Source organism: Megascapheus bottae, chromosome 4 (genome assembly GCF_031878675.1).
Source record: "Megascapheus bottae isolate mThoBot1 chromosome 4, mThoBot2.hap1, whole genome shotgun sequence".
NCBI classification, from domain to species: Eukaryota; Metazoa; Chordata; class Mammalia; order Rodentia; family Geomyidae; genus Megascapheus; species Megascapheus bottae.
In genome coordinates, this window is record NC_143512.1 from 60,706,667 (window position 1) to 60,730,959 (window position 24,293).

The window sequence follows — 24,293 nt, forward strand, 5'->3', positions numbered from 1 at the left end:
TTTCACAGTAGGCACCTATTTTTAAATTTATTTTATTATTAATTGTACGAAGGGTTTTATCATGACAACTCCATTCATATATGTATTACATGCCAACCTGTTGTTACTTTTTATTTTCTTTTTCTCTCACTCCCCGATTTTCTTCTCTCTCTTCCCCTATCCTCCAAACCCCCAGTCCTGGGGCTTGAATTCTGAGCCTGGGCTTTATCCCAGGATCTCTTCGTGCTCAACGCTAGAAATGCTAGCACTCTCTCTACCACTTAAGCCACAGCGCCTCAGGCTTTTTCTGAGTAGTTTATTGGGTCACATGTCTCTCCCTTCCTCCCCCTCCCCCCAATATATAAACTTTGGTGGGGACATGAAACCGATTTCTACCTTCTGGGACTAGTTCCTGTTATTCTTTAGGCTCACACATTTTTTTTTTTTAATGGCCTAGCCGTGTCCCCAGGGTGAGTAACAGCCCAAACCAGGATGCCCAGCATTGTCCATCAGCCTCAGTATCCCCAGTATAGAAGCATGAGGGGATACCTAATTCCTTGCCACAAACAGTTCTGTGTACAGGCGGAAAACATGGAAAGTATAGGAATCTTACAGGCACACATATTTTTCTAAGTGAGGCATCATCACACACTGCTAGAATCTGAAGTCTGAATTCTGTAAGATTAAAGGAAAATTACCTAGAATTTCACATCTTGTAGGTAGGGGACCATGGGGGAGAAGGAAGGAAGAAGTGACATTGTTCAAGAAGCAAAGTACTCATAACCTGACTTAAGGAATTGTAACTCCTCTGTACAACTACCACTGCTACCAACAACAAAGTTAACATCTTAATCATTTAGTTGCAGCTTTTCTTTAGAATTTAGCAATGCCAGGCACAGGGAAGGGAGGTAACCCTGCAAAGCATGCCCTTTTCCAATCAAATTCACTTGCATTCTGAACATGACAGTCAAATCTTCTGGAAAAAGAAAATACACTATATTTGCTCATTAAACCAACCCTGGAAGGCTTCGCCAAATTTATAAAAATTCAAATTATAGCTTTGTAACATTTAATGTGCCTTTGTCTCTGAGTTCTACCTTGTAGTAAAAGAGTATCATAGTTAATTCAGGAAACACTAGCTGGCAATCTACACATTTGAGTTCAATGTCTGCTGGAGCTTTAGGAAAAAAAAAAGTTAACTCAGGAACATTGGTCTCCTAGGGCAAGCTAAAAAACTGAGTGTGATTGTTTCTGGTTACCAGTATTTTTTAACTTGTAGGAAAACAAAACGTAAGTAAGATTAACAGTAGGTATTTAACCGCCAAATGGAATGTATTTCTTGAACTGTTTATATACTTCCAGTGCATAAACTTTCTTATTTCTGATATAACTAAATCCAGGACCTCTCCAGTTGATTAAAGCTATTCTCTACAGTATTATTTTATGTGTTAGTATTTAACATCAGAGTTATCAAAAGGCACTGGCAAAATTATCTTTTAAATTTGAATTTAAGTAGAAAAAGTGCTTAAATAGAACTCAGGGCCTGAGCACTGCCACTTGAGCCCCAGCACCACTTCCAGTTTTTCTATGTATGTGATACCGAGGAACTGAAGCTGGATCTTCATGCATGCTAGGCAAGCACTCTACCTCTAGGCCAAACTCCTGGCCTGTCTTCCTCTTTCTTTAGGGCTGATTTATGAGGCAGAGGTAGGTATTGAGAATTCTTCATCTCAATTCATAAGTCACCTTAATACAAATGCAAACATATGAGAAAAAGTTATCTTACCATATACTAACTTGCACACTGGTAATTAAATAAAGAGTCATACACATATAATTTTAAAGTTTACTTCAAAAATGTATTTCCCAATATTTAACAGGTAAAGAAAATAGCATATTGGTTTATTTTATGTGGTTGTTATTTTATTTCCAAGTAATACTGATTAAAAATATTTACATACCTACTTTTAAGTCCACAGTTTAGCACTCTTATTTGTATGGCTTTAAAAGTTATAGCACAGAATCTTTACATTAAGGATTGGGGAAAAGATTCCATTCAAAACAAAGCCTGATATATACATGTTTTCCTCTGTACTTTATTTTAAATACATTAATTTTTAAATGATGCTCTTTTTTTTCAATCTGGTGGTAAAATACTAGTGCAATTTTTCATCAAAATAAAGTTTACCACAGATGTAAATGAATATTCCCAATTGAAAATGGCCCTTTAGCTGCCATTAAATGAAATTTTTCAACCTAACTTAAAATGAAAAAGAATTGGCAATTGTCATTATAAGCAAAAATATGAAGTACTATAATTGCTACAATGCTCCTACAACACAAACTTTGAAAGAACCACAGATGCTTTATAGAAGTTTAGTTGGTTTTGAAAGGCACATGGGTGTTTTGTTTTTTTACATTCTATAAATTTTGCCACCACCATTTCTGTTACAGAGTTGGCATCTGTGACTACTGGGATAGACAACGTTTTTCAAAAGAAAGAAAGCCAGACCCAAAACTTAACTGCACAGCAACAACGCACTTTTCTTCATGCAGCCTTGTTTCCTATATATTCAATTTTCTAACATGCATTAGAATACATAAACTTGTATTCTAATGATTTTACATTTGATTTTACAATATGGAAAGAATCTGAGGAAGGACATGACCTGGGAAAGAGAAAAGGGACCCTTTCCACAATGAAAATAGATGCATTTGTACTCAACTATATAGTAAGAATATAATCCATTTAGGTTTCCAGAAATATACTTCTCAAAGCTCCCCTTCATTTATGAGAAAAATCCCCATTCTGTCAGTAACTTGGGGGAGGGGTGTCAGCTTGTTTCCATAGAAACAGTTCAGCACAAAATGAAATAGTTTAACTTTGGTCCACTTATCTGTTAGCTTAAGGACAGTCACACTGCCCATCATCAGTTCAAAAACTGGACATACACATTTAAAAATACACAAATTTGTTACTTCATTGTAAAATGGGCATAGCTGTTCTGTCGTTCTTTGCCTGTTCATCTGGGGAATCTAATGTTGGCTTGGTCTCTAAACCCTCAGCACCTTCACGATCTTCCCTGGCAGCCTCAGCAGCATCTGCTTGGGTCGGCGCACTCTGCTCTTGGCTCATGATTTCAGGAGTCATGTGATCCAAGTCTGCCTCTAGAAGCTCAGTATGTACTTCCACTGGCATCTGATTTACCCGTTCCACGTGGAGCTCCTCGACATGGACTTCTGTACCTTCTTCAGTATGAATTCGACCCACTTCTAGATAACTCACTTGGACCTGCTCTGGAAGTTCACTTATATGGGAATCATGCACTTGGCCGTCCTGAAGCAGATCTGGATGAACTTGTTCCACAGTCACTTGTGCTGAGTCGACCTGGACCTGGAGCAGTGGTAACACATGCACCTTTCCGACTTGTTCTATAATCGTCATTGACGTCACTGGCTCAGTTTGCACATGAGTTTCTACTGAGAGAACTTCTTCAGTTACTAGACGCTCTGAAATACTGTGAGCATCACTGAGGTGCCGCCTTAACTCATTTCCCTGCATAAACCACAAGTCACATAGCGTACAATGATTGGGTTTATCTCCAGTGTGTATTACCAAGTGATCTTTGAACTGGTCCCAGCTGTTAAAGACACTGTTACAGACCTGAAATAACCAATACATGATGTTAGCAACTCTTACATTCAATAGGGGTACTCTTATTCTCTATAAATAAACACATTGCTAATACGACTATCCTGAAAATGTTACCCACAATATCTAGTTGAAGCTGTTACACTTAAATACATTCTGGGAAATAGTTCACTATCTCACTGTTCATGTATTATATAAATTCTTGAGCATAAAGTAGTAATATAGATTTTCCCATAATTTCAAGATTTGAAACCACTACATTACTTGGGATAAAAATATACTAATCATGGAAAGATTAGTTACTGGTCTACCTCCCCTGACTTTCTCCCAAATTTGAACGATCGTTCTATGTTTAACTAGTTTTTGACTGTTTGTTGTTTAGGACAAAAATTTTATTGACAATCATGTCATGTAGACTGAGAAAAAACATTCTAATACCCTATATAAAATTGACTTTCATTTCTTTCCCAACCATCAGCTTTTGCTTAAAAGCCTCAGATGTTTTTCACTTTTGGACAGAATTACATTGATGTAGTCATTTTAATTTGGAGGCGGGGGAGGGGAAAGAGTGTTAATCCTGGGGCTCAGACTCAGGGCTGAGCACTGCCCTTGGACTTTCCTCAAGGCTGGTGCTCTACCACTTGAGCCACATCACCACTTTTGGCTCTTTCTGTGTATGTGCTACCCAGGAATCTAACCCAGGGCTTCATGCATACTAGTCAAGCATTCTACCACTAGGACATACTCTGGGCCCCTTGAACTCAAGTTTTGCTGTCCTTCCCTCTCACCCGCTTTTCAGGCTAATGTTCTACCACTTGAGCCATCGCTCTCCTCTTAGCTTTTTGATGGTTAATTTAGAGATAATAGTCTCACAGACTTCCTGCTCAGGCTAGCTTTACACTGTGAACCTTAAATATCGGAAGTAGTTAGAAATACAGTATGAGCCATGATGCCTGACTATTGTAAATATTTTAAATAAAACATGCATTTAATAAACAACACAACACAGTCATGTTTAGTCTCACAACTGCAATGGCTTGCTGCTGCTACCCACTGTCACAAGAGAGCAATCCTATCATTTGAAGAATGTTTTCCATTGAACAGAAATTGCTTTTACACCATTGTGGTAAAAAAAAAAACAAGTCCTAAGTCAAACCATGGTAAGCCACAGACTGTTTGCCTTTCATTGTAATTAGCAGACTGCTCTGGTAAGGACAGAATATACTCACTCCCACATACCTGGCACTCATAAAGCTTCTTCCTTCCCTTTTTTGCCCCTACTCCAGTTTGGCATGCCGTGAGGTGACATTTGAGGGTGCTATTTCTAGCAAATCTTTCATGACAATTTGGACATTCAAAAGGCTTTTCACCTATTACAAAAGCAAAAAAAATACACTGACAAATTAAGACAAATAGCAAAAGCAAAAAAAATATTTTTTTAATGTTGGGGATCAAATCCAGGGCTTGTACATGTTAGGCAGGCGTTCTATGACTGAGTCATATCCTCAGTTCCTTTTGAGTGTATGTGTTTGAATTCATGGCACCATGCTTGCTGGGCTGTTGCTCTCCTGGTAGGCTAGGCCTGCAGGCTTTTAGTTTCTTATTACCTTTTTATTTTTTTTCCCCAGTCCTGGGCTTGAGCTCAGGGCCTGAGCACTGTCCTTGGACTTTCTCAAGGCTAGAGCTCTACCACTCGCGCCTCAGCACCACTTCCGGCTTTTTTCTATGTATGTGGTACTGAGGAATCAAACCCAGGTCTTCATGCATGCTAGGCAAGCACTTTACCACTAGGCCAAACTCCCAGCCCCTCTGATTACTTTTGAAGTACGCTTTCCCACACTATCCCTTTATGAGTCTAAGCTGTGATCTGTCTGCTTTCCCGTTTCCTATCATTGCTAGGGTGTCTACCTTCACTCCATGGAGAAAGTCTCATGGACTTTTCTGCCTGAATTCACTGCAACTCTGATCTCAATATCAGCTTCCCATGTAGCCTGAAGTATGTGTGTGTGTTCTCTCTTGAATTTCTGTTTCGAGGCTAGCCTTGAACTATGATCCCCTCTCCCGCAGCCCCGTCGCTGTCCTTCAAGTCCTCAATCTCAAGCTTCTCAAGTCTAGGATTACAACTGTGAGCCACTGGAGCCTGAATTTCATTAATTTTTATAGCAATTTTTATTGTGTTTGTTCCTTTGGAATAAAAGAGGAAACAAGGTAGATGCTGCTAAGTTGTCAGTAGGAAGTATGTCATGTGCTACTGCTCAAGTGTGTACAGGGGTCCTAAATACTACAGCAGCGGCATGGAACAGAAATTAGAAAAAAAGATAAATCTGATACCAAACTATCTAAATGAAGGTCTCCAGCAGTACTCAACAACCACACAGGAGGACGAAGCAACTGCAATCACTCCAAGACGGAGGCTCTTTTAGAGCAAGTAGGATACTTCTAAATGAGGAAATACAAGAAAAGATAGAGGCCTAGATATGACAGAGAAGTCATAATGAGATAGGAGATAAGAACACCCAGAAAAAGAATAAGGGAATTCAGGGAGAGAATGATGCTTATAGAAACATACTATGATTTTCATTATCACCAAAAGATTCACAGACTGGCAAAGCCATAAGGGCAATTTGGTTAAGAAGTGAAAAGATTTAAAGTGCATGACATTTTAAGTTAACACAGTAACCTGCTCTTAAAAATTACTTGACCTGGGTTCTGGTGGCTTATGCCTATAATCCTAGCTAATCAAGAGGCTGAGATCTGAAGATGACAGTTCAGAGCTATCCTCCCAGGTAAGAGTTCAAGAGACTTATGTCCAGTTACCACACAAAGCTGGATGTGGAGCTATGGCTCAACTGGTAGAGCACTAGATTTAAGCAAACTTTTAGTACAAAGATCTCAGAGACAGTGCCAAGACCTTAAGTTCAAGTACTACTACTGGCACACACACACAAAAAAAATACTTCAACATATGCACGAGATAAATGTACAAGGATGCTACAGAATAAGATATAATAACAGCAAAATAGTAATAAAACCCCAAATAAATAGTAATTATGGAATACCCATGCACTATAAAAAAAAAATCAAATCTTTATAGGTACTGAACCAAAAACTTTGGGCATGCCTAAGAAGGCACCGAGTCACACTCTGCCAGGAGGTTGCTTCTAAAGAGATCTACTTAAGTAATTAAGTTCACTTTTCACTACATGCCACTTTAGCTGTTTCTATTTCAAAAACAATAAGCACAATGAAATCTAGAAAGAAGCAGATTAATTCTATTTCAGATATGTGTAGAGCTAGATTTCAAAGTGCCTTTATTGTTTACCAAAATCCTGTGAAGTGGGTATCACTATGCTTGTGTGTCTGTGTGCATGCACACATTTGTGTCCATGTATACACATATCTGTGCATGGGCGTGCTGGTACCAGGGCTTAAACCCAGTGCCTTGTACTGTCACTTGAGTTTTTGCTCAAGACTGGTGTTCTACTACTTGAGCAACACCTCAACTTCCAGCCTTTTTCAGATTAATATGAGTCCCATAGACTTTTTCACCTGTCTGGTTTCAAACTGTAGCTCAACCTGAGTAGCCAGGATACCAGATGTGAGCCTGGCCTGTTACCTTTATTTCTATAAAGCAGTCCCCAAATAAAAATGATCAGGTAAGTTCATAATGGCAAATGTCAGAATTGGAGCTAGAACTGCATCTGATTCGGGATACACAAATTTTCTGATTCCCAACTAAGTAGGAAGCACCAACTGAAAAGAAGGTTAAATACCTGCTCTAGGTTGTTATTCATTTAGTCATTTTTTTTTTTTGGGGGGGGGGGGCGTGTAGCTCTCTGGTATTTTCCATTACTCTTAAATTGCTTATTCTTCTACATTTAATAATCATATAGTCACCCAATCATATAGTCATTCCGATCAGAGCTAAAAGTCATTCTTTTATCCTTACCTTCATACCTTACTGATCAACAAGTACTATGGAATCTGCCTATTTAATATTATTGAAATATTATCCCTTTTCCACTATTGCTGCCTTTGCTCAGCGCTCCCATTCTGATTTACTCATTCAGACTCTTTATGAAAAGTAGCAGATTTCACCTCCAATGTTTCTTGCTAGTCTTATCTCCTAAGTAGAAATCTGATCAGATCACATGTGTACCCTGACTTAGAAAATAAATCTGTGTCAAACTGTTCCTCTAGTGGACATAGAGCTGTAGCATTTATATTAATGAGTCAATTAAGTTGCCTAAGTTATCTTACATCATTCAAAAAGGAATACAACATTAATGTAATTTTGGTCTATTCTACTGTCCAATACAAAATTTAAAAATGCAGCATAGACCTTGGTTATCTCATATTGTTACACTATCTCACTTTGTTACCTGATATATCGGATATAATTGTATTTGGTTATCTGAAATTGGATAGGGAACGGGGAAAAACAAGATGAGGGAGGGGGGAGGGAAATGGGGATCATGACATGTGAAAGGTTATCAATGTGTGGGAATTAAGGCACCATTTATCTGGCAAATATCATGTAACCCTTCTATTAATTACAATAAAAAATATATTAAAAAATGCAGCATAGAAAAAGCATATTTAAAAATTTCTGGAAGTGGCATTGTGGCTCACATGGTAGAGTGCTAGCCTTGAGCTGAAGAGCTTAGGGACAGTGCCCAGGCCCAGAGTTCAAGTCCCACAACCAACCAAAAAAAAAAAGAAAAAAAGGATTCTAAAATGGTTTCTGTTGTTCTATTATTAAATATGTAACAGTCACAAAGCACCTAGAGAACAATATAAAGCAACTAACTCATACAGAAATTCCTCTTACGACAGTTCACTAGCTTGCCTGTTGATGTTTGTTTACTGTGCTACTGGCATATTAATCCATTTGCAAAATTAACCCATGGAACAAAAAATATCACCAATAAATTAGATGATTATTTGCCTTTTTTGGGGGGGTGGATGGTGAGATGAGGGGGCTGGTACTGAGGCTTGAACTCAGGGCCTTGCCCTTTTGCTTGGCTTTTTAAATTAATGCTGACACTACCATTTGAGTCACAGCTCCACTGCTGGCTTTTTGCTCATTAACTAGAGAAAAGATTTCAACATTTTGTCTGCTCAGAGTGGCTCTGAACGGTGATCCTCAAATATCTGTTTCATGAGTAGCTAGGCTTACAGGCATGAGCCACTGGCGCCTGGCTTGATTATTTGCTTTGCTTTTTAAGAACTAGAATATATCTATAGGGGGTTTCCAAATATAAAGAGGCATGTATCAATGTCTGAAATCATGGTTCATATCCTGAAAGATTTAATAAAAGCCTCCTAATACTTTTAAACAATTAAAGCCTTTAAAATCTATACTGAGCCTTAAGCAAAGCATGACATTCTCTTGCCAATTTCTTTATTAATTTAGTTCCTAAGTACTGACAGCAAGTGTTTGGATGATGAAGGATAATAATCCATTACCCTAATCTATCTGGTTCTTCTATTTCAATGACCTTGGACAGCGAGAAACAACATATTTCACTAGCAGTTTTCAAAACTCGTAAATCAAAATGAAAAATCTCAGCTGTGTAGGATATCTATGTTGTATTTATCATACTAAAAATTCAAGTAGTATTAACTATTATATGAAAAAAGAACTTGGTAGCAAGCGTCCAGAAGTTGGACACTTGATATCTTGTGGCAACTACACCCTATAAACTCCTGCTACAATGGGTTTAGGACCTAATCCAAGATGCAGGTCAGTAGTGATAGGTCCCGGGCATGGCCTAGGTGGTCTAGCAAGGACTGTGAACTGGACAGGGAAACAACATGTGGAGGGAATGCTGTACTGTGAGGGCCATGAGGCTCTGGGGTGGAACTCCTGGGGCTGCTCCTTCAATCAGGAGATGGCTTCTAGGAAAATAAAGTATACAGACATTAACCTCCTAAGCTCCCAATCTGTCCACCAGTCCTGATATATGTGCCACTGAAACAGAGGGATATGGGCATTCATTTTCTTCTTTACTAAACCAAGACAGATAAGCATGTAAAAAAATTACAGATATGCTAGAAATTATAAATATGCCTTGTAACAGTAAGATGAAAAACATGAAAAGAGTAAAGTCCCACTGTAATTAGAATTTAATAGCTTACTATCTTTAGTAAATGAACTACAAACTTATTTCACATATTTGAGAAATTGACAAGTCATATCGAGTGACAATCACTTCCAAAGTTTATCCAAATTTGCATTTAAGGCATCATTATTTCAACAAAGACTACAAAAGCAACGTGTCTATAGCCTGCACATTCGAAAACACAGGACAAAGAAAACTAAAGATTTATATTTCAGATCAATGTAGGAAAAAAACATACTTTTAACATAAAGTATTTGCGAATTACCTGTATGTTTTCGAAGATGCTCTTTAAAATGTCCAAAGTGGTCAAACTGTTTGTCACAGTACTGACAAATGTGAATTTTTTTCCCAGTTCTTTGCTTCTTACTGACTCCACCTTCTTCAAGGTGGTAACAATTTAGGTGCTGTTTCCATGCACTCTCTCGAAGATACCTTTTATTGCATATTTCACACTTGAAACTCTCTGTGGAGTGTGATTTCATGTGTTCCTTAAAATGGTAAAACAATTTAAATGAACGGTTACATTTCTCACAATGGAACAAGTCCTTCACATGTGACAGCTGAAGTTCCACAATTTCAATACCTTCTACCTGTTTGCTTATGGGGTCAGATGCACAGCCATCTTCTTTAATCTGTCCTTTTCTATCACCTTGACGGTACTTGCTGGTAATATCCGCCAACAGTGCTAGAGCAGAATCATCAGAGGAGCCTGTGCTCTGTATGTACTTTATGGACTGCTTAGCAGATGCCACTTCCTCTAATGTCTCGATGCCTTCATCTTCCACTTCGAATGTGCCTTCGGCAATCTCCACCTCAATTTCAACAGGTTCTGATTCTGCAGATGGCAATGACTCAGTGATAACATTTGATGTTTCTGCAATCTTTCGTTTTTTTGTCTCATTTTTCCCTGTGGTATTTTCCTCTAGCGGAGCTGAGTTTTCCTTGTTTCTAAAACAGAGTGTATGAATTTTAAAAATCTGTAAGATCAAAATCTCAGCAGCTTCTTTGAAGTAATTGATAAACTGATGAAAAGTTTATAGGGAAAGGCAGAAAACAAAATTAAAAGACCTGAATTGATTTTAAGACTTCCTAAAAGCTATAGTAATGAAAAGAAGGTGGTAAAAGTAGAGATATATGAAAATTAGTTGAACAGAGTTAAGTTAGAAATAGGCTCACATTTATAGGATAAAATAGCTTTAAAAAAGATTCCAAAGTAATTCAATGGAGAACAGGTTATCTTTTAAAAGGGTTGCTGGAGCAAGGCTCCAGTGGCTCATGCTGCGATTCCATCTCAGCTGTTCAGGAGGCAGCCCACGCAGGGAAGTCCGCAGACTCTTATCTCCAATTAACCAACAGAAGTGAGAAGTGGAGTAGTGGCTCCAGTGATAAAAGTGCTAGCCTTGGGCAAAAAAGCTAAGGGACAACCCCAGACCTGGGGTTCAAGCTCCAGGAAAAGATGTGTTGCTGAAAACATCTGGTGTGTGTATGAGGACATATAATCTACATCAGTAGTGTGTATCTATCACACAATAAAACTCAAAGTGAGTGACAGTTCAATGTAAGAAGTAAAACATTTCTGGGAGAAAAACTTAAGTGACAGTCTACTGAAAATCCCCCTAACCTTTATGCTAAAGCTAGGCAAAAGTACAGACATACAGCATCATGACAAAGAGATAGCAAATGTCCAGGACTAAGGTATACATTTAAAAAAGTAACTATTATGCAAGCTAAACTCGTTAGCTCAAAAGACATAGACCTTGTATCCCCATTTGGAGAGCAACATGGAGGGGGCTTCTTCAGAGCTAAAAGACATAGGTAAGCTGGAAATACTATAGGTTTGTTTGGTTCACACAAATCCAGCATCTATGCTACTTGAAGCAAAAGGAAATGTTCTTTGCATACTAGTAGCCACTCTCTCATCTTCCTTGCCCTCTGAACTTCAGATGCTTTAAGTTAAAACAAATATTAAAGGCAAAGCCAAAGTCTCTTAGCTGTTAAGGTGCAACTACAGGCAGTACACATACACCTCAACACACTGGGGGAAACTTGGACATGTAAAGGACTCAAGTTCCAAAGCCCTGTTACACTCAGGTGTCTAACTTACCATCCCATCTGCTTGCTTGGGGAGAGAAGACACTTGCACTCCACTGATGGGATATGGTCACTGTCTAGAGCATGATAGGAAGGTTATACTGACCTTGGGAATGGGGCTGATGCTCAGCACAAGTCTTAAGTATTAGTATGTCTTTTTAAGAAAATGTGTGCTAAGATTTTAAAAAGAAAACAGTATCTAAATTGATGAAGATGCAACAAAACTCAAATTTGCTTGGGTTATAGGTGAGGATGTAAATGGTAGAACCAGTTAAAAATACAACAAAACAAAACTTCCAGACTGCTTTCTGAACATGGATACTTACTACTTTTTTAATGTATACTACACTACTTAGATGTTTACTAAGAAAAATGATGTAATAGATTCCCTTAAACAATTGCACATAGTTCAAAGAGCAAAAAACTAAAAAACAAGCCAAATACCATCAGATAGAAAAACATATCCAAAGGAACAACAACAACAAAACGTCATATCATCATGGAAAAAAATTCTCAAATTCAGATGAAAAAAAGTAAAACATGAAGACTAAATGCAGTTGGGGCCATTTACTTAACATTCTAAATTAAAAACCAAATAAAACAAAAAACCCTATAAAGATGAAAATGAGATCAATGGTTGCTGGATGTATCAGAGTAAGCCAGAACAGTTATTGTGAGATCTTCTGTGTTCTACATATTGAGTAAGTTAATGGCTATACTGTTATATAAAAGCCAAAGAAACTTTAACAATGGAAATGGGTGAATATATACAAATTATACTTTATCAGGCTGATTTAAAAAAAGGTACAAGTTTACTACTACCTTTTAATAAACAGGAACTTCTCAGACAGTTTAAAAACATACAAGGATGTAATAATTATAGCAAAGTGAAATGAAGAAAACTGGGATAAGCCAGATGTAGTCAGAGATGAATTCAGCAAAGCAAGAGATTTTACAGACCTATCAGCTAAGGAAAGGAGAGAAGTCTAGCAACTGGGTAGCTGTGAAAACACACGATTTTGTGTGGTAGCTTTTCAAACTTAGCCAAATGCTTCCCCAAAGTGAAATATATTCCATATCTTAAGAAGTTGAAGTCTAATAGAAAAATGAAGGAATAATAATTATTGCTTAGTGGATAACATACAAATTAAAAACATAGAAATATCTAAGTCAATCTGCTTAGGCAAAGCTTTAGAGAACAAGTAACTGACTGGACCAAGACCAGAAACATGAGTAGTAAGATTCTATCAGTGAAAAAGGATGAAGAAGACATTTCAAGAAAGAGGAATGGAACTTATGCATGCCATTACTATTGGACAGTTTTATGTGGACTATACACACTAATTAAAAATAGATCTAGAATAGGCTAAAAATACTAAGAAATTTTATTTCAGATCTCATTCTTCAATTAGCTCTATTCACAAAGCATTTATGAAAAACAATAGCGATAGCTTGCTTTGATAAAATAGCATGTCCAACTGGGGCTATCAAGAAGTTCATCAAAAATGTAAAGGAAACAACTGAGAAATAAAGTATCCTAGGAGACATTCTAGGGCATGTAGAAAGCTACAAACAAGCACAGGGCAGTGTGCATGTACAGGAAAAACCTTAGATATCCCAAACCCTCAGCTCCATTTGATTTTGAGATCAGTGAACTCAGGAATTAAATGCTAAGGCAAAGATGTAACTATAGGAAGGAAGGAACACTAATCATGCCCCCAACAAGGGTATGAAAACTTGCTGAGCAGCAGAAACTTCAGTTGTCTCACAATATAGCTTTTATAGAAGCAGTTCTAGAAAATCACTAAACAAGCAGAAACAAACTAGAAGGGAACAAATCTAAATATCAGCCTTAACATGATATATAAAATACAAAATTTCAACTAAAATTTTGTTAAGTAATGAAATATTGAACTATAGATTACATACAGAAAAAGCCATACATCCTCTCCCTGTAGAAGCCTACAAAGTGTATTATTATAACAGCTAATATGCAAGTCCATTAAATGCCTCTCAAATTCAGTCTAGGCTACTGTGTATGTTCAATCATGCAAATGCTAAGATCTTTTATCACAGAGATACTAGTCACCTCCATAAAATATAAAGAGACCACATGAAATTTTTCCGAAAGGCTCTCCTGCATGGTTTAAACACAACCTTAAATTGTTCCATATCTCTCTTCCTCCCTGCCCCCCCAGCTCTCTCTCTCAGTTTACACCTCTATTTTGAGAAGGGATGTCCTTAACAGATACATACTAATCTATACATACATCTATTTTGCTACCCAACTTTAACTCTCTGTCTGGTAAAGTACTAATCTGGTTTTGATTGACACATGAATCTCCATCTGTCCATTTATAAGTTTTTGTTTTTTTTTTTTGTTGGTTGTGGGCTTGAACTAAGGGCCTGCACACTGCCCTGGAGCTCTTTTGCTCAAGGCTAGTGCTCTATCACTTTGAGCCATTGTTCCACTTCTGGCTTTCTGGTGGTTAACTGGAGATAGAGCCATACGGGGATGTTTCTGCATGAACTGGCATGAACTGTGATCCTTAGATCTCAGTCTCCTGAATAGCTAGGATGACAGGTGTAATGCCAATTCTGGGGCTGAACTCAGGGCCTCCAGCTTTTATTCAGCCTTTTCATACTCACAAGCTAACTCTTGAGCCATGCCTCTAGTTCTGATTCACAAAAGTTTAATATACATCTGTGTAAATGCTAGACATTACAGATTATACATGTTCTTATCAGAAAAGGTCAAGACTTAACTGCCAAGCTAAAAGACAGTATTTATTAGAAATTGCAACTTTAAATTATTCTCAATTTTATTTTCTGACTAAATCATACCATTTCATTTTCTCATGATCTTACAAAACAAACTACGCTTTAGTGTCATGTCAATGATCTTTATTGACAGTGATCATAAAAAAAAGTACTAGGTGATAATGAGGGTTCACAAATTTAGAATATGGATCATTATTACCTCCCATTGACAAATAGGTTACTGGGTTTGACAGGAATTTGACTAGCTCCATTAAGACCAAAATAATAATGGAACTAGAATGTTTCATTTGGGGGCTCCTGTTATTTGCCACTATATTTTACTTTGCTCCTGTTCATTATATAAAGATGCTTAGGTCTCTGTTCATTATAGACCTCAATGTCTGTCTTTATTTTTGTTCTGGTACTGAAGCTTGAACGTAAGGCTCTCCCTTAGCTTTTCCCCCTAAGACTATCACTTGAGCCACATCTCTACTTCCAGCATTTTGCTGGTTGAGATAAAAGGTCTCTGGGATTTGTCTGTCTGGGCTAGCTTTGAAACAAGATCTCTGTCTTCTAAATAGTTAGGATTACAGGGTGAGTCTCTGAGGCCTGGCTTAATGTTTATTTTTGTGGTTGGTCCTGGGGGCTTGAACTCAGGGCCTCGGTGCTGTCCGTAAGCTCTTTTGCTCAAGGTTAGTACTCCACCATTTTGACCCACAGCTCCATTTTCAGTGGTTAATTGGAAATAAGAGTCTTACATACTTTCCTGCCTGGGCTGGCTTTGAAGCATGACCCTCAGATCTCAGCCTCCTGAGCAGCTAGGATTATGTGCTTAATGCTTTCTTAATACCTCCTTGGGGAAATTTTTATTTCAACAGAAGTAATAGCTTCTCACCAATGATTTCTTCTTAGCTTATAACAATGACTAATACAACTAAACCAACATTTTTTTTTGTACTAGGTGTTTCAGAACTCAAAGCTGGATTTATAGCCTATCAAATGGAATGTAATTAGATATTTCCAATTTGACTAATTATCTCCTTGCTGTTGCCCTATTTATTTATTAGTTTACAACCTAAACCCAACAAAAAAGTATACAGAACCCAGAGAACTTCTTAAACAGCTACTTAGATTTCCTTATTTTATTAGATACTAAAGATGTCACTTAAGTTTTTGTTTTGGCCAATCTGGGAGTTTGAACTCAGGGCCTGGGTTCTGTCCATGAGCTTCTTTTTGCTCAAGGCTAGCACTTTCCCACTTAAGCCATAGCACCACTTCCATAATTATCTGTTTATATGGTACTGAGGAACTGAACCCAGGGCTTCATGCATGCTAGGCAAGCACTCTCCACTAAGCCACATTCCCAGCCCCACTTAGAAGTTTTTAAAGAAGAAATCAGATGCAAATGAGAAAAATGAGTATTTTATAAATCCTTAAGCTTTTTAATGACATGACACTATAAATTCTTGACTAAGGTTACTATGCCTAAAAATAACTATCTACATTTCACTGAAATAATTACCTGACTTCTAGGGCTTTGATAGCTTCAAGCATTTGTAGAAACTCTGCTGCTTTCCATACATCATTGGCTTCTTCTTCTCCTTGTATCATCAATTTTGCTGTGTATGTGAATTCAATTAAATGACGAAAAGCCATTTTACTAACACCTGAAAAGGAGATGTACATTAGCATGTGTTCATATTAATTTGAATCTTAAAATATAAATGCTTGCAATTTTAATTACTATTTGTCATTCCATGGAAATATTCTCATTAAAGATACAATACTATATCCCCATTTAATATCTAGGTAAGATTACTTAAAGAATCTTTTGTGGGGCCGGGAGTTTGGCCTAGCACCCTAGCTCTTTTGCTCAAGGATACTGCTCTACCCCTTTTGCCACAATGTCACTTCTGGTTTTCTGGTAGTTAATTGGAGATAAAGAGTCTCATGAACTTTAGTGCCCAAGCTGGCTTCGAACGGCAATCCTCAGATCTCAGCCTCCTCAGTAGCTTGGATTACACATATGAGCCACCACGCCTGGCAAAAATTAAAAAAAAAAATTTTTGCCAGTTGAACACTGTTACTGGGCATTTCTCAAGGTTAGCACTCTACCACTTGAGCCACAGCACGACTTCCAGCTTTTACCATGTATGTGGTACCAGATTTAAGAAGATACTGAGCCATATTCATTCTTTAAACTAGAATCTGGCCAAATAACAATTAAAAATGTTTTCCATTTTATCTACCTACAATCTAAATACTTGAAGGTTACATGTGCTTTACTAGAATGGACATACCAAGTCAAAGAAATATAAGAAGATTTGACAATGATTGCTTTCAGAAAGGAAGACCAACTTCTTCAGTGCTGCTCTCTTCACTAACAATGAATATTCCAACCTGTGCCACTTTTTTGGGGGGGGGGGAGGGGGGTCATGGGGCTCTGAACTCTGGGCCTGGGCACAGTCTTGAGTTCTTCAGCTCAAGGCTACCACCCTACCTCTGGACCTGGGTGTTGTCCCTGAGATCTTCAGCTCCAGGCTACAGCCCTATCCCTGGAGCCACAGTGCTACTTCCTGTTTTCTAGTGATTAATTGGAGATAAAAGTCTCTCCTTTACTGCCCTGCCCAGGCTGGGTTCAAAGCTTTGAACCTTATGAGGATTATCTCAGCCTCCTGGGGAGCTAGGATTACAGGTGTGAGCCTCTGTACCCGGCTTGGGCCACTTACTTTTTAAAACTTTTGTAAGGAGGCTGGGAGTTTGGCCTAGTGGTTCAGTGCTTGCCTAGCATGCACAAAGATCTGGGTTCTCAATTCCTTGATACCACATACATAGAAAAAGCTGGCTCACACCTGCCTAGCTACTCAGGGAGGCTGAGATCTGAGGAATGCAGTTCAAAGCCAGTCCAGGCACTAAAGAATGTGAGATTCTTTTTTTTTTTTTTTTCACAGAAACATAGACTTTATGGTTTTCCTCATTTGTAATAATTACAATGCACTTACAAATCTACAAGTAATCCCAATGGATTGCAGAAGACAAATATTAATCGAACATGATTAATCAAACAGTCTAAACATTCAGAATGTGAGATTCTTATCTCCAACTAACAACCAGAAAACCAGAAGTGGGGCTTGTGGCTCAAGGGGTAGTAGGGTGGTAGCCTTGAGCTGAAGAGCTCAGGGACAGCACCCAGGCCCAGATTCCAAGCCCCACAACCAACAAAAAAAACAAAAGAAAAAAACAAAGCTGGAAGTGGTTCTGTGGCTCAAGTAGTAGACCTCCAGCCTTGAGAAAGCCCAAGAACAGTGTTCAGGCCCTGAGCTCAAGCCCAGAACTGGTAAATACAAAACAAAACAAACAAAACTTTGTAAGATTCTGCTCAGAAGTCAACATTTCTTCGAAATCATTCCTATAGAATACCATCTACCTGACAATAAAATTAGAAAAAAAAAATGCCATCTAAACCTCTCACTCTCTTTTTTCAACAATATCATCCTTCTTACACCCCTTTGTTGTACCATTATATTTTCAAGTTTAAGGGATGTCTTATGCTTCATTCTTTAGTTTCCAGTTCTGCAATAATACATAATATTAAAAGGTATTTTATAAATAGCTTCCATTTATTAAGCTTTGGAAATGCACTAAACACTACACTGGACTTTCTGCATGTTACTTCAACTAATCATTACAAGCCTATTAACTCCTTTTCAGATGAGGAGACAAATATGCAATTGAGGAAAGTAATTTGTGTGCCTGGGGTTAGACATTTACAAGTCACATATGAATGAATTGAAGGACTTGTCTTACAGAAAAACCAAAGCAAGATTTTCACTTTAATCTCTAGATTTCCATTATGACTGTGCTATGTCCATCACACAAAATCAAAAGATAATCTAGTTAAAGATTTATTAACGGGAATATTCCAAAATAATAGAATATTCCGTTTTTGTCAGTCTGAGCCTGGGCACTGTCCTTGAGCTCTTCAGCTCAAGGCTATCACCCCTAACCCTTGAGCCACAGCATCACTTCCAGTTTTCTGGTGGTTAAGTGGAGATAAGAGTCTCACGGACTTTCCTGCCTAGGCTGGCTTTGAACCATGCTGTTTTCTGGTGGTTAACTGGAGATGGTTAACTGGAGATAAGAGTCTTATGGACTTTCATGCCCAGACTTTGAACGCCAATCCTCAGATCTCAGCCTCCTGAGTAGGTAGGATTACAGGTGTGAACCATTGTACCCGCCTGCTAGTAACAGGATATTCTTAACTCTTTTCTTTACTCTTGGGCATAAAAAATTTTCTAGGGAATAGTGTTTCTAGGCAACATATTCATAACAAAAAATATATATGCATTCAAAGAGATACAAAATTAATCCAAGAACCCTGACAGCTAAAATCTGTATTTATATAAGCAAATAGATTATTTCTGACTGTTTCAGATTTTGACAGGATGAGAGGAAGCATTATAGTAGCAAAGGAGGAAAAGCATAATAGCTACCTGATATATAAATGGGAAATAATCACTTTCTTTTTGGGGGGTGCCAGTCCTATATGAACTCAGGCCTGACCACTGTCCCTGAGCTTCTTTTGCTGAAGGCTAGCACCATGCACCATGCCACTTGAGCCACAGCTATACTTTCTGCATTTTGGGGGGGGTGAGGGTGTGGGGAGGGGGGAAGGGGGAAGGGGGAATCAGTCTTGTAGACTTTCCTGCCTGCACTGACTCTGAATAGCAATCCTCAGACCTCAGCCTCCTGAATAGGTATGACTAAAGGTGTGAACCACCAGTGCCTGGTATCATTTACTTTTCAAGAGTGAGGTAAGGCTGTGGCTTAGTGGTAGAGTTCTTGTCTAGCATACATGAAACCCTGGGTTCAATTCCTCAGTACCAAATAAACAGAAAAAGAAGGAAGTAGAGCTGTGGCTCAAGTGGTAGAGTGCTTTTTTCCTTCCAAAGAACATGTAAACCTCATCTTAGGATGACTAAGCAACCCAGAGAATCAAGACACTTCACAGAAAACAATCACCTTGAAGAGCTAACTGGAAGGCAACAGACTTTGGGATCACAAGGAAATATTTCTTAGAAATCAGACTATTTACTTAATGAACAGATTTAAGAAACACTTGGGCAATAGAACCACAGCAGCATGTGTTGGTCCTGATACTTGTCAAGGAATTATATGAAAATTTAGGAATGGTTGCAAACAGAAAGGAATGAAAAGAAAGTTCTGAAATATAAGACTTACAATATTGAAAAAGTAAACTTTTTCTGGGTCCCAAGCAATGAAATGTAAGCCTGGAAAAAGTAAATTGAAACTTCAAAGAAAAACATCCAATAAATAAAATTCCTCCAAGGAAAAATGAGAATAAAAAGTGAATTATCTCACCTGGCATCAGTGGCTCATGCCTGTAATTCTAGCTACTCAGGAGGCTGAGATCTGAGGACTACAGTTCAAAGCGAAGCCAACCCACACAATTGTCTGTGAAACTTATCACCAATTAACCACTAAAAAAGCCTTGTGTAGTGGTGGTACAATTGGTAGAGCACTAGCCTTAAGCATAAAAGTTCAGGGTCAGCTCCCAGGCCGTGAATTCAAGCCTCAGGACCCATATGGAAAAAAAAAAAGAAAGCCAAGTGACAATGGCTCATCCCTGTAATCCTATATATGCAAGAGGCTAAGATCTGAAGAAATTCAGTTTGAAGCCAGCCAAGCAGGAAAGTCTGCAAGACTCTTATCTCCAATTAACCACACAGACACACTCATACAAACCCAGAAGCAGAGTTCTATAGTTCTTTGATTACAAGACTGGCTAAACTATTGGGATTCTACTTTGGAAATGAGTTCTGAAGAAGGTGAAGTTAATAGATGAAACTCTTTCTTCACCTACCAGGTAATAATCAAGGCCTAAAAACATTCTAAGGGTGCAATGTCCAATATAGTATCCAGTACCTACATGTAGCTATTTAAATTAACCAAAATTACTTAAAATTTTTGTCAGCCACATTTCAAGTACTGAAATGTTATGTGTATCTAGTGACTACCATATCTGATACCATTAACCACATAGACACACTCATACAAACCCAGAAGCAGAGTTATAGTTCAAGTGATAGAGGGCTAGCCTTGAGCAAAAAGCTCAGTGACAAGGTTCAGGCCTGAGTTTAGGCCCCAGTATGGGCAAAAAGTAAAGCTTAAGTGTCAAAAGAACAACTTACCTAGTCTCCTAATAGCAACTATTAAAGTCCATTTCCCACACTGTTTTGCTAAATTAATTATCTGAAACTACAGAACGAACATGTTTTAAGTCTTGTACTCAGAACTTACCTTCTATTTCTACCAAAGGTTCTTGAGTAAATTCTTGAAAGAATTTGTAGAAGAACTTACTGCAAGCAGCCAAAACAGCCTTGTGAGCTTTAAAATGGTGTCCTAAAGCAAAGGGGAGAAAAACTATCACATACACGCACCAAAATCAATGTAACTATAAAGGAGAGAAGTGTACAAAGTAACCTTTTTTTAAAATAATGAAAGTATCTGTATAATTTTTATAAATTAAGGGCAGAATATTCTTGTTAGCTATTTTGACACACTTAAATCTTAAGACACAAAGCCAAGAAATCTTCACCTTAAAAAGACTTTATTAACTCAATTTTTATTTAAAAAAAAGTCATGCATAACACTAGGTAATTACCCACTTCTAATATATCCCGCTACATCCAATTAAGCAATAAAGAGGCATATCCTACTCAGTTGAAACTACTAAAGAGAATCCAAATGACCACACATTTGGAAAGAGACAAAATGCAAAGACACTAACCCACCACAGAGTAGGTATAGAGGTAGATGTGTCTGCTATGGGAAATGTTTCCCTATACTTACTATTTGGAAGTTCATTTATAACACACCCAAGCGAACACCTTGCTTCCACTATCATGACAACTCAGGCTGGTTAAGACCCCAATTTATTTGGGGAAACCCCCAAAGGGGCTATGACAGTAGTCAAGGAATCTCACTTTCTCCCTCCAAGATCAGCCGGTAAACGCTTTTTTACCAAATGACTCCTTAGCCACAGGAGGCTTATTAACCTAGCCACTCTGAAATGTTGTGTTTGTATCAAACATTCGGGGATGCTTCCTCTATCTCCCCCCACCCTCTTTTTGCACGCAAAGAAAAAAAAAAAAAGTACGAGAAAACTTCATCGTGCCGTGGGAAGTTGAAATGAGATGAACCCCAGGCTAGGCAGAAAGCAGGACTGGCCAACCAGCTTTCTGCAGCGTGATCTGGGTGGGGAAGCCACTGACAAGTGTTCTCCAATCCCAAGGCACCCCCGCTCACAGCTCGCAGCGGGTGAGGGGGGCAAAAGGCGGGGAGTGGAAGGAGAGGAAGCTGAAGCCCTCAATCCGAGCAGTGCCCACCGCCCTAACCCACCATCGACAATGAGGGTGATGTCGGTGAACCGGTCCTGCTCCCGCTGTTCATTCAATCGGTCCAGGATCATTTTGTGATGTTCAGGAAACTCCTGAAGGCATTCCATCGTTTCTTCAGCCTCCATGGCCGTCGGGTTGCTCTACAAAAGAGGAGCATGATAATGTACACCCATGAGCTCGGGCTGAGACACAAAACCCCGAAAGCACAAAACAACAACCAAAAAAAAAAAAAAACACCAGGGCCGAGAACGTGGAGAGGAAGGGGGTAGGGCGAGGCTAGAGAGGAAGGCGAAGGCAGAGAGAAGGGCGAGCCGAGTGGCCGCCGCGCGTTGCGGCCCGGAGCCGCGGGACTCCGAGCCTGACCTAATTGGAGCCGGGAGACGCGAGCTGGAGCGGGGTGGGCACGGCGCCGAAGGCTCCGGGCGCCGGGGCGCGCCAAGTCCCGCAGGGGAGGGGACCCCGCCGCCGCGGCGGCCCTCTAACGGCCCGCCAAAACCCTTCTGGCCCGACCCGGGCTCCAGCCGCTCTAGACCCGGTCCGGCCCGCGGCCCACAACGACTCCCGGGTCGCCTCTTCCTCCCTCGCCCTCCCTCTTCTCCCCCGCCCTGACCGGGCCGGCACTCACTCAGGGGGAAGGAGGAGCGGCCCAAGGGCTGCGCGTCAAGTACGTCGACGTGCTGCGTCACCGCGTCCGACTCGGGCTGACGAGAGGCCTTTTCGACTGGGAGCCGCGGCTTGGCCCCGCCCCCACGCAGCCCCGCCCCTGCCCCGCCTCTGGAGCGGGGCGGAGCCAATCGAGGGAGTTCTTCGCTGGCTGCCGGCTAGGCCGCGCAGGCTCTGTAGGGGAGCGGGCCCTGGTGCCGCTGGCTGGAGTGGGGCCCGGTGCGGTGAGGGGAGTGGGGGGGGGGGGCGTTCTCCCAAAGTGCGGCTTCTCCGTCTTCCACCCTCCCCAACGTGACCCCAGGTGTGCACGCTCCTTCCCGCGAGCTCCCGACGCCAGCGGAGCTGGCGCGCGGGGCCCTGAAGGCTTATATTCCGGGGCGCCCTCAGCCACGCCCCGGCCCGCCCACTGACCTGGCCGGAGCCCCAGGCCGGTCCGGGCCGCCCGCCCTCCGCGCCCTCCGCGCCTTCTCCCTGCGCTCGGTCCTCCCCCGCTCACCCTCCATTTTCTCCGCGGGACCCCCGCGCGCGCCTCTGCTCGCGTGAAGCCGGAGGCCGTGCGCTCTCCCGGCCCCCCCTCCTCCCGAGCGGCCGCGGCGGCGGCACAGCCGCCTCGGGCGCGAGCACGTCCGGACGCCGGGGATCTCCGGGCCCCGCTCTCGGCTGCCCCCTCCCGCCGGGCCCGGCCCGCCGACGCACGTGTCCGCTGGGGCCCCGTGGCCAGCTCTCCGGAAAGATGTCAGCGACCTGCGGACGACCCTGCGGGCACCCTGCCCTGCCACTCATCTCAAAGGAACGGATTCTCAGCCAAAACCTTGAGAATGGGGATCGGAGAGCACTCAGGAGCGGTACTGGCAAGGATGAATGTAGTAAAGCACAGCCATGAGCAGGAAACACATGGTTGTGGTGTAAGAAACGGAGAAGCCACGATTTGAGAGGTCGAATTAGGGAATCTTCACTAAAAAAGGCCAGTGATTGCATGGTGGACTCCTGTCTCAAAGGCCAGCAGCCAGCAAATACGCTTAGTAGTTAGGAAACTGAGCCATGAAGGCCAAAATGGAGAGAAAGATTAAAAAGCAATACCAGTAAACAAGTTAAGCTCCGTGGCATGGAGTAATGGTGTCTGACCTGGTCCAGGCCTAAATAGGGTCAAGTTGGGAAGCAGGGTCACAGAAAACTCCAGGCACTGAACTGGCAGATGCTTCCAGGGATTCAGGCATGCCCATTACCTGGTAGGCAGGGCGCTTCACCTTTACCCACCATGGAGAAAGGTTCCCAGACCCTACCATCCACCATGTGGCCAAGATGGCATTGGCCAGACCTGCTTTTCCCACTTTATTTTCTGTATTCCGATTCTTTAGGTTCCTAGAGTAGTAAACTTTAAAAAACAAAACAAAACAGTAATTGATGGGGCCGGGAGTTTGGCCTACTGAGTGTTTGCCTAGCATGCACAAAGACCCGGGCTCAATTCCTGGGTACCACATACATAGAAAAAGCCAGAAGTGGTGCTCTGGCTCAAGTGGCAGAGTGCTAGCTTTGAGGAAAAAGCCCAAGAATAGTGCTCAGGCCCTGAGTTCAGGCCCCAGGACTGGCACCAAAAACAAA

The 24,293-nt window shown here is 40.5% G+C and overlaps 1 protein-coding gene across 4 annotated transcripts; it reads right to left on the bottom strand.

The window, feature by feature from the left end:
• Positions 1–1,827: 1,827 nt before the first annotated feature.
• Zbtb35 (zinc finger and BTB domain containing 35) lies at positions 1,828–23,264 on the bottom strand. 4 transcript variants are annotated; one of them, XM_090331984.1, is made up of 7 exons: positions 23,188–23,264; positions 22,030–22,168; positions 20,929–21,030; positions 16,130–16,274; positions 10,022–10,704; positions 4,871–5,001; positions 1,828–3,643 (listed from the first exon to the last, which is right to left on the bottom strand). In XM_090331984.1, the coding sequence occupies exons 2-7, from the start codon at positions 22,151–22,153 to the stop codon at positions 2,960–2,962; spliced, it is 1,869 nt and encodes a 622-aa protein (XP_090188110.1). In that variant the 5' UTR covers positions 22,154–22,168; positions 23,188–23,264; the 3' UTR covers positions 1,828–2,959. The 4 variants fall into 4 exon arrangements, with proteins under 4 accessions (XP_090188110.1, XP_090188109.1, XP_090188111.1 ...); XM_090331983.1 differs by lacking the exon at positions 23,188–23,264 and adding an exon at positions 22,654–23,011; XM_090331985.1 differs by lacking the exon at positions 23,188–23,264 and having other exon boundaries at positions 10,022–10,244; positions 10,347–10,704; positions 22,030–22,613.
• Between the last annotated feature and the right edge of the window lie 1,029 nt (positions 23,265–24,293).

Coding starts and splice junctions, on each gene's coding strand:
- Zbtb35 (XM_090331984.1), bottom strand. CDS start 22,153: ATGGAGGCTGAAGAAACGATGGAATGCCTTCAGGAGTTTCCTGAACAT. Junction 10,705..16,129: donor ATCAAAGCCCTAGAAGTCAG/GTAATTATTTCA, acceptor ACTCTGTTTTAG/AAACAAGGAAAACTCAGCTC. Junction 5,002..10,021: donor GCATCTTCGAAAACATACAG/GTAATTCGCAAA, acceptor CTTTTGTAATAG/GTGAAAAGCCTTTTGAATGT.